The 14,442-nt window shown below is 42.7% G+C and overlaps 1 protein-coding gene across 2 annotated transcripts; it reads right to left on the bottom strand.

Annotated features, from left to right (window-relative positions):
- Positions 1-548: 548 nt before the first annotated feature.
- Positions 549-9,092, bottom strand: LOC111952182 (uncharacterized). Of its 2 annotated transcripts, none has more exons than XM_023970736.2 (3): positions 7,922-9,092; positions 6,658-7,570; positions 549-1,534 (listed from the first exon to the last, which is right to left on the bottom strand). In XM_023970736.2, exons 1-3 carry the CDS (start codon positions 7,928-7,930, stop codon positions 678-680), a joined length of 1,779 nt encoding a protein of 592 aa, XP_023826504.1. In that variant the 5' UTR covers positions 7,931-9,092; the 3' UTR covers positions 549-677. The 2 variants fall into 2 exon arrangements, with proteins under 2 accessions (XP_023826504.1, XP_023826505.1); XM_023970737.2 differs by having other exon boundaries at positions 550-1,534; positions 6,658-7,800.
- Positions 9,093-14,442: the final 5,350 nt, after the last annotated feature.

Here is a 14,442-nt window from a genome sequence, read left to right as displayed (position 1 = left end):
AGAAAAAGGTTTCCCTTGTCCAATGTTTGAATTTCAGTTCACAATGTTTCTCACAAAATATTTTCAAATTGCCAATCTTAAAGCATTTTACAACATTGTACAAGGTTGTGGTATTGTATATGCTCCTGTCCTGAAAGTCATACAGTAAATAATAAATTAGTTTCATTTCATGTGTATGTTCAGGACTAAAGATTCAAGACTAAAGTCTACTGCAATCTAGCCTAATAAAAAGTACTAGCTGGTAGTAGTGTAGCATTGCGTGGGTGATCTTCGGGACAAGTAAGAGTTGTGATCGTAAGCATAGAGTTGTGTTCTATTGAATTCTGTGATTGAGGTCCTCTCTCGCTCCTCATTTCTGTAACTCTCTCATGCAAGCTACAGTATGTAATTTAGGGTACAGGAAATATGACACGAGTTAACTGAATGAAGGTTATTTGCATTATGAGAGCGGCTGGAGACTGGAATAACTTAGATATATGAGGAATCATTATCATGAATATAAGATTTTTTTTGTAATACCATTTATGAGTATTTCAACCATAACATAGCATACAACATTCAATGGTGTAATTAAACAACACACGTCATGCTAGGATATCACACATGGATATGCTAGGATATGCACATACAGTATACAGTTAAAATACAATCAATGTTCTTCTATTAGTACCTGCTGACTAATATACGGCTGCTGCCCTCCCATTACGAACGGAGAGTATATGGTGGCTCAGAGACTTAATAATCTTTTCCAGGCGAGGTTTGGGCATGGCATGGCGGCTGAACCAGTGATTATCCCAGGGCCTACACTGGCTCAGTGGGCAACAGTACATTGCATCAGAGGCGATCAGGTGGCTTCCAACACGCTTGGATACATAGAGCTTGTAGTCCCACAGGGGGCAGCGTTCTGGATCGTCAGCCAGGCCGTGCATCCGTACGGGGCTCTGTTCTGGGAAATTAGTATTGTTCCACTCCAGGTATTCCAGTTTTTCCCCGTCACACGTCCCTGGGTGGGTCTCCGTGGCCGTGTGGAAGTCGGAGACTCGCCCGGGCCAGACTCCCTGGAGGTGGAACTTCCCAAAGGCCTTGAGGTTGTTGAGCAGGACCAGGTTGAGCAGCCCATCCGGTGTGGCCCTAGACAGGACTCCTGCCTGCCTCAGTGCAGCCTCCTCTTCTCTCCTCAAGCTCTGGATCACCAGGATGTCTCTGTCCCACTCTCTCTGCTTCAAGTTCTGGCAGCAGTTATCCAGTTCCCTAATGGTGTTTGTGAACTCGGCTGACTTCCGGATACTGAAGCTGCAGCCCTGGTTCTGCAGATCACGGTCCAGCATACGGGCGTATGTCGTAAGAGTGCTGCTGCTCAAGGCCTGCAGGCGGGACTCCTCCCACACATACTGGAAGAAGGCGACCAATAACCTGTCCAGCTCGGCGATAGGCAGGCTGCCTGGACAGCGGGCCGCCGAATGGTTTTGAGAGTTTAGCCACATGATAAAGGTCATGAGATTGCCCAGGCTGGCCTCTGCTCTCTTTGGCCCCCCTGGAAGAAACATAGAAAAATAACAGTCACACTACTAACCTTGCCCCAGACACCATTTACATTGAATAAACATTACAGTAATTTAAATGTGAGTAACTACAACTTAGACAATCATACTATTACCATCAATAATGGCGCCGAAGGATATGGCCGCCGTTTTACCATCCCGCAACCAATTGTGCTATTGTGTAATGTTTTTTCGCGTTATTTGTAACTTATTTTGTACATAATGTTTCTGCCACTGTGTCTTATGATCAAAAAGAGCTCCCCCCGTACTGGAGGAATTCTTCTTCAACGAGTCGGACGGGAAGGATTTACTCCAGACACCCGACAAGGCCCTCATCCCTGTCCATCCATGCAGGAGGAAAAGACGGAGGTATCATGGACGACAGTCCGGGTGCCTTGTAAGAATACGTCGCAGAGAGGGTAATCTACCTTTACCATCGGTCCTATTAGCCAACTTACAATCAATCGATAATAAAATAGACAAACTACGAGCACGTATATCCTACCAARGGGACATTAAAAAATTTAATATCTTATGTTTCACCGAGTCGTGGCTGAATGACGACAACATACAGRTGGTGGGTTTTAAGCTTTTTCGGCAGGATAGAACAGCGGCCTATTGGTAAGACAAGAGGCGGCGGCGTATGCATATTTGTTAACAGCTGGTGCACGAAATCTAAGGAACTCTCTTGGTTTTACTCACCTGAGGTAGAGTATCTCATGATAAGATGTAGACCACACTTTTTACCAAGAGAGTTTACATCTATATTTTTCATAGCTGTCTATATACAGTTGAAGTCGGAAGTTTACATGCACTTAGGTTGGCGTCATTAAAACTCGTTCTTGTTAACAAACTATAGTTTTGGCAAGTCGGTTAGGACATCTACTTTGTGCATGACAAGTACTTTTTCCAACAATTGTTTACAGACAGATTATTTCACTGTATCACAATTCCGTAGGTCAGAAGTTTACATACACTAAGTTGACTGTGCTTTTAAACAGCTTAGAACATTCCAGAAAATGATGTCATGGCTTTAGAAGCTTCTGATAGGCTAATTGACATAATTTGAGCCAATTGGAGGTGTACCTGTGGATGTATTTCAAGGCCTACCTTCAAACTCAGTGCCTCTTTGCTTGACATCATGGGAAAATCAAAAGAAATCAGCCAAGACCTCAGAAGAAAAATTGTAGCCCTCCACAAGTCTGGTTCATCCTTGGGAGCAATTTCCAAATGCCTGAAGGTACTACGTTCATCTGTCCAAACAATAGTATGCTGAAGTTATAAACACGCAGGACCCCGCAGCCGTCATCCGCTCAGGAAGGAGACACGTTCTATGCAAATCAATCCCAGAACAACAGCAAAGGACCTTGTGAAGATGCTGGAGAAACAGGTACAAAAGTATCTATATCCACAGTAAAACGAGTCCTATATCGACATAACCTGAAAGGCGCTCAGAAGGAAGAAGCCACTGCTCCAAAACGCCATAAAAAAGCCAGACTACGGTTTGCAACTGCACATGGGGACAAAGATCATACTTTGGAAAAATGGCCTTGGTCTGATGAAACAAAATAGAACTGTTTGGCCATAATTACCATCATTATGTTTGGAGGAAAAGGGGGAGTCTTGCAAGCCTAACAACACATCCCAACCATGAAGCACGGGGGTGGCAGCATCATGTTGTGGGGGTGCTTTGCTGCAGGAGGGACTGGTGCACTTCACAAAATAGATGGCATCACAGGAGGAAGGAAAATGATGTACCCTACAGCATCTCAAGATCAGTCAGGAATTAAAGCTTGGTCGAAATGGGTCTTCCAAATGGCAATGATCTCTAGCATACTTCCAAAGTTGTGGCAAAATGGCTTAAGGACAACAAAGTCAAGGTATTGGAGTGGCCATCACAAAGCCCTGGCCTCAATCCTATAGAAAATGTGGTGGGCAGAACTGAAAAAGCATGTGCGAGCAAGATGCTACAACCTGACTCAGTTACACAGACTCTGTCAGAAGGAATGGCAAAAATTCACCCAACTTATTGTGGAAGCTTGTGGAAGGCTACCTGAAACATTTGACCCAAGTTAACATTTTAAAGGCAATGCTACAAATATTAATTGAGTGTTGTAAACTTCTGACCATTGGGAATGTGATGAAAGAAATAAAAGCTCAAATAAATCACTCTTCTATTTTCTGACATTACATATTCTTAAAACGAAAGTGGTGATCCTAACTGACCTAAAACAGGGAATTTTTACTCTGATTAAATGTCAGGAATTGTGAAAACTGAGTTTAAATGTTGGCTAAGGTGTATGTAAACTTCCAACTTCAACTGTACCACAGCGGACCAATGCTGACACTAAGACCGCACTGTATACGGCCATAAGCAAACAGGAAAACGCTCATCCAGAGGCGGTGCTCCTAGTGGTCGGGGACTTTAATGCAGGGAAACTTACATTTGTTTTACCTCATTTCTATCAGCATTTTAAATGTGCAACCAGAGGGAAAAAAACTCTAGACCACCTGTACTCCACACACAGATGCGTATAAAGCTCTCCCTCACCCTCCATTTGACCATAATTCTATCCTCCTGATTCCTGCTTACAAGCAAAAACTAAAGCAGGATGTATCAGTGACTCGGTCAATAACAAAGTGGTCAGATGAAACAGATGCTAAGCTACAGGACTGTTTTGCTAGCACAGACTGGAATATGTTCCGGGATTCTTCCGATGGCATTGAGGAGTACACATCAGTCACTGGCTTCATCAATAAGCGAATCGATGACATCGTCCCCATAGTGACTGTGGGTACATACCCCAACCAGAAGCCATGGATTACAGGCAACATCCGCACTGAGCTAAAGGGTAGAACTGCCGCTTTCACGGAGTGGGACTCTAACCCGGAAGCCTATAAGAAATCCTGCTATGCCCTCCGACAAATCATCAAGCAGGCAAAGCATCAATAAAGGACTAAGATTAAATCGTACTACACCGGCTCCAACACTCGTCGGATGTGGCAGGGCTTGCAAACTATTACAGACTACAAAGGGAAGCACAGCCATGAGCTGCCCAGTGACACTAACCTACCAGACGAGCTAAATTACTTCTATGCTCGCTTCGAGGCAAATAACACTGAAACATGTAAGAGAGCACCAGTTGTTCCGGACGACTGTGTGATCATGCTCTCCGTAGCCGATGTGAGTAAGACATTTAAACAGGTCAATATTCACAAGGCCGCAGGGCTAGACGGATTACCAGGACGTGTACTCCGAGCATGTGCTGACCAACAGGCAAGTATCTTCACTGACATTATCAACTTGTCCCTGTCTGAGTCTGTAATACCAACATGTTTCAAGCAGACCACCATAGTCCCTGTGCCCAAGAACACTAAGGTAACCTGCCTAAATGACAACCGACCCATAGCACTCACGTGTGTAGCCATGAAATGCTTTGAAAAGCTGGTCATGGCTCACATCAACACCATTATCCCAGAAACCCTAGACCCACTCCAATTTGCATACTGCCCCAACAGATCCACAGATGARGCAATCTCTCTCGCACTCAACACTGCCCTTTCCCACCTGGACAAAAGGAACACCTATTTGAGAATGCTATTCACTGACTACAGCTCAGCGTTCAACACCATATTGCCCTCAAAGCTCATCACTAAGCTAAGGACCCTTAGACTAAACACCTCCCTTTGCAACTGGATCCTGTACTTCGTGATGGGCTGCCCCCCAGGTGGTAAGGGTAGGGAACAACATCCGCCACGCTGATCCTCAACATGGGGGCCCCTCTGGGGTGCGTGCTCAGGTCCCTCATGTACTCCCTTTTCACTCATGACTGCATGGCCAGGCACGTATCCAACACCATCATCAAGTTTGCCGATGACACAACGGTGGTAGGCCTGATCACCGACAACAATGAGACAGCATATAGGGAGGAGGTCTGAGACCTGGCCGTGTGGTGCCAGGACAACAACCTCTCCCTCAACGTGATCAAGACAAAGGAGATGATTGTGGACTACAGGAAAAGGAGGACCGAGCACGCCCCCATTCTCATCGACGGGGCTGTAGTGGAACAGGTTGAGAGCTTCAAGTTCTTTGGTGAACACATCACCAACAAACTATCATGGCCCAAACACACRAAGACAGTCATGAAGAGGGCACGACAAAACCGATTCCTCCTCTGGAGACTGAAAAGATTTGGCATGGGTCCTCAGATCCTCAAAAGGTTCTACAGCTGCACCATCGAGAGCATCCTGACTGGTTGCATCACTGCCTGGTATGGCAACTGCTCGGCCTCTGACCGCAAGGCACTACAGAGGGTAGTGTGTACGGCCCAGTACATCACTGGGGCCAAGCTTCCTGCCATCCAGGACCTCTATGCCAGGCGGTGTCAGAAGGCCCTAAAAATTGTCAACGACTCCAGCCACCCTAGTCATAGACTGTTCTCTCTGCTACCACATGGCAAGCGGTACCGGAGTGCCAAGTCGAGGTCCAAAAGGCTTCTTAACAGCTTCTACCCCCAAACCATAAGACTCCTGAACAGCTAATCAAAGGGCTACCCAGACCCCTCGTTTACGCTGCTGCTACTCTCTGTTTATAATCTATGCATAGTCACGTACATATTACCTCAATTACCTCAACTAACTGGTGCCCCCGCACATTGACTCTGTACCGATACCCCTTGTATATAGCCTTGCTTGTTATTTTACTGCTACTGTTTATTTGTTGCTTATATTTTCAATGTTTTTACTTATGTTTTTCACTTATTAACTTCTTAAAGCAGGGGTGGGCAATTCCAGTCCTCGAGGGCCTGATTAGTGTTACAGTTTTGCCCCAGCTAACACACCTGACTCCAATAATCCCCTAATCATGATCTTCAGTTTAGAATGCAATTTGATTAATCAGCTGTGTTTGCTAGGGATGGAGAAAAAGTGTGACACCAATCGGGCACATGTGACAAATAAAATTTGATTTGGTGTTATAACCACTATATTCTGTGCTGTAATGTAAAGTCTTACCCACATGAAAATATATTTACCATAACCTCTGTACAAAGCAGGTGCTATTAGTAAATCTGCCCCATAATAATGTACTAATCATTACTGCAGCAGATGTACTCACTTTTCTCTGCTGGTTTCTTGGGTGCTGTCTTCACCTTGCCTTTATTAGGGGGACAGTGCCCTGAGGCCGCACCTGATCTCTCAGGTGTAGGTGGGAAGACGGCAGCACTACAGGAGCCCTGCCTGTGGGTTTCACCCTGGCCCTGGAATAGGGGCTTAGGTTTAGGAGGGGAGAGGGAACACTGTCCACCCTTAGGAGTTGCCCACTCCTCATCTTCTGGGGCGCGCTCAATGTCTGAAAGGCAGCTTCGGAGAGGGGTGATGTCAAGAGCTGTAATGAGGTTTTCATTTGGGCCTGGGCTTTCCTCCTTTAGAACTGTCCTCTCCTCAATGCCCCTTCCCTCTTGGTTTGACTCCTTGTTCTTTTGCTCTAGATCCACCCTAACTTCCATGTGGATATTGCCTTTGGGGTGCTCCTTAACAATCATCCTAGGAAAGAATGGTTGTTTCACAGTTCTCTGCTGCTTGGACTTTAAAGTCAAGGCCTCTTCCAGCATTCTCACTGTGGCATCTCCTCCCTCTCTTGACACATGGGCCACAAGGCTACAGTGGCTCACGTCGGATTCAACCCCATTTTCATCAGTAATATTTCCATTGAATGGGGTATATACCATCTCCTCTTCCTCATCCGAGGACAGGTGTTGTATTCTCCTCCTCTTGCTCCTATGACCTACATCCACCTCCCCCTCTGTCTTTTCCTCCTCAACTTTCACCTCTGTGGCAAGTGTCAAGGCCCAGTCAAAGGCATGTCCAACCTCACATCTCCAATTAACTTTGCACTGATGCCCAACCGCTGGGTTAAGTTTTCCCTTGTGCCAAAGCTTGTGGGGACAGTGGGAGCCATGAGAGTGAGCCCAAGTGACTAATTTCCTAAGATCCTCCAGCATAACACCTGCTTGGACATGGCAGGTGGGCTTTCAAAGTAACAAAAAATAAAAAATGTAAGCTTTGAGTGTCTGGCAACCAGTGACAGTTAAATAAACTATTTGTATTAACCAGTGCTTGACTTGGGCAGGAGCTCATCAGAGCGGAGTACCTGCACCTCAAATGTTACACTAAATAATCCTCCCAGGAAGTATTGTTTTTTTAGATAAATGGGGAAAAAATATATACATTTTAGCCTACTAAAATGAGGCTATSAAATCTGAAAACACAGACACAATGTAAGTTATCAACTACTCATCCGAGGACAGCTTAGTGTAGATATTAGAAGAGAAATGTAGCCTATTTGCAAAACTAAATCAGTGTAAAGCAAAATTCCTTACCTCTTCCATTGCTCCTATGCCTTTGCTGTAGAGTGCAAAATCAATAACGTCGATTATTGTCAAATATCTTATCACCAAATTTTGAAAGGCTCTGCGACACTAAGTTGGTGTATTTGCTTTGAAACATCAACAAGCAATCATCTAATGTTGTGACAACAGTATTTTGAATGTCATTGGAATTTTAGAACGTTCAAATACACCGCGAAAAGTATGGAACGTTTTCAAAGCGTGTGTAACGTCTCGACCAAAAGAGATGGCTCCGCTCGACAACGCTTCGCTACAAAGGATTGGCCGCTTCGTTGGCGTGGGCATGAACCTATTCAAGTAAGTAAGTACATTTTGAAAATGTTAAAAAACGATGTATTATTAGCCAGCTAGCTATAGCAGCCCACTGTGTGTAGGCTAATGAGCTGCTAGCTAAATAGCTAGCTAGCCAACTTTACATACTTGGCTAAGTGAAATATAATCAGCAAGCTTTCTTCATATTAGCATGGTATCTTGATTTAGGCATATTTATCATTTTAAATTAAAAACTCAGGCTCTAAATGCATTTGTAGTTATCAGCAATGGAAGAGGGTGAAATCATTTTCTGCTCCAGCTGTCATAAAAAGGAGTACGTTTACTAGTTAAATAGGGCGGGTTGTGGGATGACATCATGAAAAGATGATCCAGTTCTAGTCCTTAGAGATGAGAACTATGAAGACAGACAGATAGATAATAATCAGGGCTGTGTAATTGAAATAAAATGAAGCCTGTTGCTTTGTAATGTTGTCTTTCCTGAGACATGGAGAGCTGCGAAAGCCTGTCTGCAGATGAAGATGTCCCAAGAGACTCCTGGCACGTCCTTGTATGCCATGGGTTGTATGTGTACTTATGTTATCACATGTTGTACACGACAATACAGTTAAAAGTTACACACAATGTAGGCTACAAACTTATTACAACTGTAGCAGGCCAATCCTTCTCCCGGAGGTATGCTGYGTGTGCAGGCTTCTGTTCCAGCCCAGCACTAACACACTTGATTCTATGTATCAAACCTAATGAGTTGATAATAACGTGTATTATTGCTGGGCTGGAATAGAAGTCTGCTCACCCTTTAGATCAGGGAGTGGAGCAAGGTTAGCCACCTTTGGTATGATCTTTTTTGTCCAAAATTATGCTTTAGTAATAATAGCCTACATACTAAGATGTATAACATTTACAAACAAGTTAGATTATTTGTACATTTTGTTGATTCATTCAATGTTGATTAATTGAAGTGTTTAAACTTGTTTTAATTGGTAATGTAAAAACATTATTCAAGATGAACTAGTGTTAATGTTCATTAATCACACATCACAATAAAAAATTATGAAGGGGATCTGTCTCTAATTTGTCTGTGTTTTCTGTGTTGCTTTCTCAAATGAACATGACCTTTTTGTCCAGTTGTGAGCTCTCCAATCTGTTTTATTTGATTCACTCTTGTCTCAAGATAACAGCTGAGGTGAACCCATTTTGCAGCTTATCATAATGGAATGCATCACCACCGCAGACATAGGCCTAGAGTATGATGGCATTACTAGCCTAATGGGCATATACAATCAATGTGCCCCTTGTCAGCAGAGAATAGCTAAACTCACACATAATTTGCACATTGTTGAGCTAGCTATATGTTCTCAATTTAAAATGATACCAGTAGATAATGTATATGAGGGTAACCATAAACCAGATTTCGTACATTATTTTTCTGACATTAAATTGTTTAGAGTAAATCCAACCCTTGCATTCTATATACATTACTGTACATGAAAATAAGTCACTGACAATTTGTAGGCTAATTAAAAATGTCTAAAAGGAAAATAATGGGGCATGGAGAGTGTTGTAATTCTGCCTCGTTTATTTGCTGAGAAATCTTTTAGAATACAGAGACAAAATCAGAAGTTCAGTGGCATGGAGGAGGATTGCAGACATGTTGATGGTGGGTGAAGATGGATTTGCACAACAATGTTTGTATGTCAAAGCCACAATTTCCTTTACAACGTATCCATTAATGTGCATTTTACAAGTAGGCCTATGTATTTTACAGAAAGTGAGCTATAATCATCAATCTCGTGACACGGGTATAATGAAAGAGCCATAAACTATACTATATGAGAATCACAATGTTAAAATACCATAATCCAATTGGTAGCATACTACAGGGTAAATGCATACTTAGTGTACCATTTACAATGGTATTGCGTGTTACTGGTGATTCCTAACCTTTGGTGTGCAAATTTCACAATTTAAATTCGTCAACACATTCACAAATTGTGGCTTTGATCAGTTTTTAGGTTTAGGTTGATTTATGTTCCTAGCTAGTTAGCAGCACAAGCAAACGTTGTATAATCTCTCTTCACCCACCATCAACACCAACAATCTCTGCAATCCTCCTCCATGCCATTGACTGTATGATTGTGTCTCTCTGTATTCTTACAAAGCCACATCATATAGAATTGTAATACCAGTCACATCGATGACTGGCTTTCCTCGATTTGTTTTAGTTGTGCTTGCCCGGAACTAATCACAGGTAGAACTATGTTTAATGAACGGAAGATTTTCAAGCAAACATCTGCTCCTCACCTGATTGGTTAACGGAAGCGGTGGCCGCGTGAAATTTGCATAAAGTAGTGCAGAGATTTTTCAACCTCTCAARCTGCGTATTGCTCCGCGTGCCCCTTTTGAAAATGAATGGGGCGGGGCTTCGTCTGACATATTTGGAAGTGGTGGAAACCCTACGTCAGTTAACCACACGGTGGCGCTCAAGCGCAGACTTAACAGCACACGGCAGCACATGAAACTGGAAACGGCGAACTCGTTTCKAAGTCAATCGAACGCACTTGACCAACATAATCGTGTGTGACACTGCCGATAATAACCAGCACACTATTAGGATTGTCCTAAAAATTTTAATGGATATTGGCCATGATTTGGATGGAGTGTAGACTCCCGCGTGTTGCAACAGTCTAAGGCACTACATCTCAGTGCTAGAGGTGTCACGACAGACCCTGGTTCGATCCCGGGCTGTATCACAACTGGCTGTGATTGGAAGTCCCATAGGGTGGCGCACAATGGGCACAGCCACTGGGGAGCCAGGCCCAGCCAATTGGAATTAGTTTTTTCCACACGAAAGGGCTTCACTACAGACAGAAATACTCCTCAGTRTCATCAGCTGTCCGGGTGGCTGGTGTCAGGCGATCCCGCAGGTGACTAAGCTGGATGTGGCGGTCCTGGGCTGGCATGGTTACACGTTGTCTGCGATTGTGAGGCCGGTTGGACGTACTGCCAAATTCTCTAAAACAATGTTCGAGGCGGCTTATGGTAGAGAAATGAACATTAAATTATCTGCCAACAGCTCTAGTGGATATTCCTTCAGTCAGCATGCCAATTGCACGCTCCCTCAAAACTTGAGACATCTGTGGCATTGTGTTGTGTAACAAAGCTGCACATTTTAGAGTGGTCTTTTATTGTCCCCAGCACAAGTTACACCTGTGTAATGATCATGCTGTTTAATCAGCTTCTTGATATGCCACACCTATCAGGTGGATTATCTTGGCAAAGGAGAAGTGTTGACTAACAGGGATGTAAACAAATTTGTGCACAACATTTTTGAGAAATAAGCTTTTTGTGTATATGGAAAATGTCTGGGATCTTTTATTTCAGCTCATGAAATATGGAACCAACACTTTACATGTTGCGTTTATATTTTTGTTCCGTATACATTTAGTGGAATTTTATGAAGGGAAAGATTTGTTTGAGAAGTTTCAATAATTTCAATATTATTCATTACCATGTCGGCTCTATTGCCACGTTTACGTGCTAGTTGGAAGTAGGAAACTTGGACATTTCCAACTTGCTAACTCGTAGAAAGATGATCCCGAGTTTTCCACTCGGGAAGTATGAAATACGTCTGATGGCGTCTGACAGAGTTAGCACATCCAGTTGGTTGCATTTAATAAAACAGGTTGTTTGTTTACATGGTGGGATAGCTGATACTTAGGTATAGCAAAATATATATGCTATTTTAAATGTCGTTAATATTAAGAAAAATATTTGTGGAAAAAAAGTTCTGAGTGACCAGTCTTTCAAGAATCCCTGAGGTATATCTATGGCTCTGATAGCTGAACCGATCTGATAGCTGGATTTGTATAAATAAGAAGCAACTTTATATTAGTATGTCTTGCATTATTACTCATGTATTAATTTCACACTGTTAGGTAGGGGTACATCTTTGGAACTATCAGAATAGAATTGTTCACATATTCCCTTTCAGAACATGTAGCCCTAGACAGACCTGTACTGTAGCTCAATGTATTTTGGCTGTGTGATGATGAATGGTGTAGGCTATGAGCCTAGAGAAACAATGGGCTTCAGTCTGGTCTGGTCTATGGTGGACACATCAATTATTCATCAATGGCCAGGTGTGTCACCTGCACCCAAACAGAAAGGTAATTTTCTGAAAGGGAGCATGTGAGGTAATTATTTATGGTGTGTTACCTGATATACAGAGATGCTTGTGAGATACTGTTGGCAGGTGAGTCGAGGAGCTTTCACTGCAATTAAACCCATTCACATGAAGTTTATTTCCTTCCAGTATTTATTCAGTGTATGTACAGTATGTACACTGAACAAAAATATAAACGCAACATGTAAAGTTTTGATCCCATATTTCATGAGCTGAAATAAAAGATGCCAGAAATGTTCCATACACATAAAAAGCTTATTTCTTTCAAATGTTGTGCACTAATTTGTTTACATCCCTGTTAGTGAGCATGTATKTTTTGCCAAGATAATCCATTCACCTGACAGGTGTGGCATGTCAAGAAGCTGATTAAACAGCATGATCATTACACAGGTGCACCTTTTGCTGGGGACAATAAAAGGCCACAGTAAAATGTGCAGTTMTGTCACACAACACAATGCCATAGATGTATCAAGTTTGAGGGAGCGTGCAATTGGAATGCTGATCGCAGGAACGTCTACCAGAGCTGTTGTTATTGTTATTTACTGTATTTTCTTGTGTTACTTTTAATAATTTTTTACCTTAGTTTATTTGGTAAATATTTTCTTAACTCTTCTTAAACTGCACTGTTGGTTAAGGGCTTGTAAGTAAGCATTTCACTGTAAGGTCTACACTTGTTGTATTCGGCGCATGTGACAAATAAAGATTGATTTGAGTTGTTGCCAGACAATTGAATGTTTGTTTCTCTACCACAAGCCGRCTCCACTGTCGTTTTTGAGAATTTATCCAACCAGCTTRACAACCGCAGACCACGTGTATGGCCACGGGAAGTCAACGTTGTGAACAGAGTGCCCCATGGTGGCGGTGGGATTATGGTATGGGCAGGCATAACCTTGATAAGGAACACAATTGCCATTTTATCGATGGCAATTTGAATGTACAGATATACCATGACGAGATCCTGAGGCCCATTGTCGTGCCATTCATCCGCCACCATCCCCTCATGTTTCAGCATGATAATGCACGGCCCCATGTTGCGAGGCTCTGTACACAATTCCTGGAAGCTGAAAATGTCCCAGTTCTTCTAGAGCCTGCATACTCATCAGACATGTCACACATTGTGCATGTTTGGGATGCTCTGCATCGACGTATACGACAGCATGTTCCAGTTCCTGCKAWTATCCAGAAACTTCACATAGCCATTGAAGAGGAGTGGGACAACATTCCACAGGTCAAAATCAACAGCCTGATCAACTCTATGCGAAGGAAATGTGTCGTGCCGCATGAGGCAAAAGTTGGTCACACCAGATACTGATTGGTTTTCTGACCCATGACCCCACTTTTTAAAAAGGTATCTGTGACCAACAGATGTATATCTGTATTCCCAGTCATGTGAAATCCATAGATTATGGCCAAATTTATTTATTTCAATTGACAGATTTGTACATGATCTTTGAAATTGTTCCATGATGCGTCTATATTTTTGTTCAGTATATGTTGACATGGACGCAAATCTTCTGTACATGTTGCTAAAAAAATATACATTGTATTCTAATAGATTATTATCTTTCATCTGCACAGTTGTCGTTGTCAGTGTAGCCTAGTTATGCCATTTTACATAAATTGCATTTAACCCATCTCTCCTTATGTTGTCTTATTGTTTAATTGTTACATTTTAAATGAAGGGTAGAGGAATTTTGATTTTTTTTTATAGGATGTTGCCATTGCAGTGAGGCATCTTAGGTCCAGGTGGTATGGGGGCTGATCTCCCTGTCCACTACAGAGGTTTTACCACATCAAAGGAGTCTCATAGCCTTTGATGCCAAACAAGGTTGAAATCCAATCCGCCTAGATAAGTATCCGATCAGGCAGCTGCGTGGAAGAGAAGGTTTTATACAATCAATTCCAGACTGTTTTTGTCTTCCCAGTATCTCATACATTTGCCAAGGACATGCTCACAGATTTAGGCCTACATTTTATGAAACAAGAACGACTTTGTGCTTATAGGCCCAGCTGTAGGATATTCGTTTTTTTGGAACTC

This window comes from Salvelinus sp. IW2-2015, linkage group LG26 (assembly GCF_002910315.2).
Source record: "Salvelinus sp. IW2-2015 linkage group LG26, ASM291031v2, whole genome shotgun sequence".
NCBI lineage: Eukaryota > Metazoa > Chordata > Actinopteri > Salmoniformes > Salmonidae > Salvelinus > Salvelinus sp. IW2-2015.
Note: the sequence above shows the minus strand (reverse complement) of the source record. Positions and strands in the feature narration are given on the sequence as shown.

What these genes read in the sequence shown, in the direction of transcription:
- LOC111952182 (XM_023970736.2), bottom strand. An exon ending in CAAGAAACCAGCAGAGAAAA is followed by an intron (nt 1,535 to 6,657) that starts GTGAGTACATCT and finishes TGTTTCTTCCAG; the next exon opens with GGGGGCCAAAGAGAGCAGAG.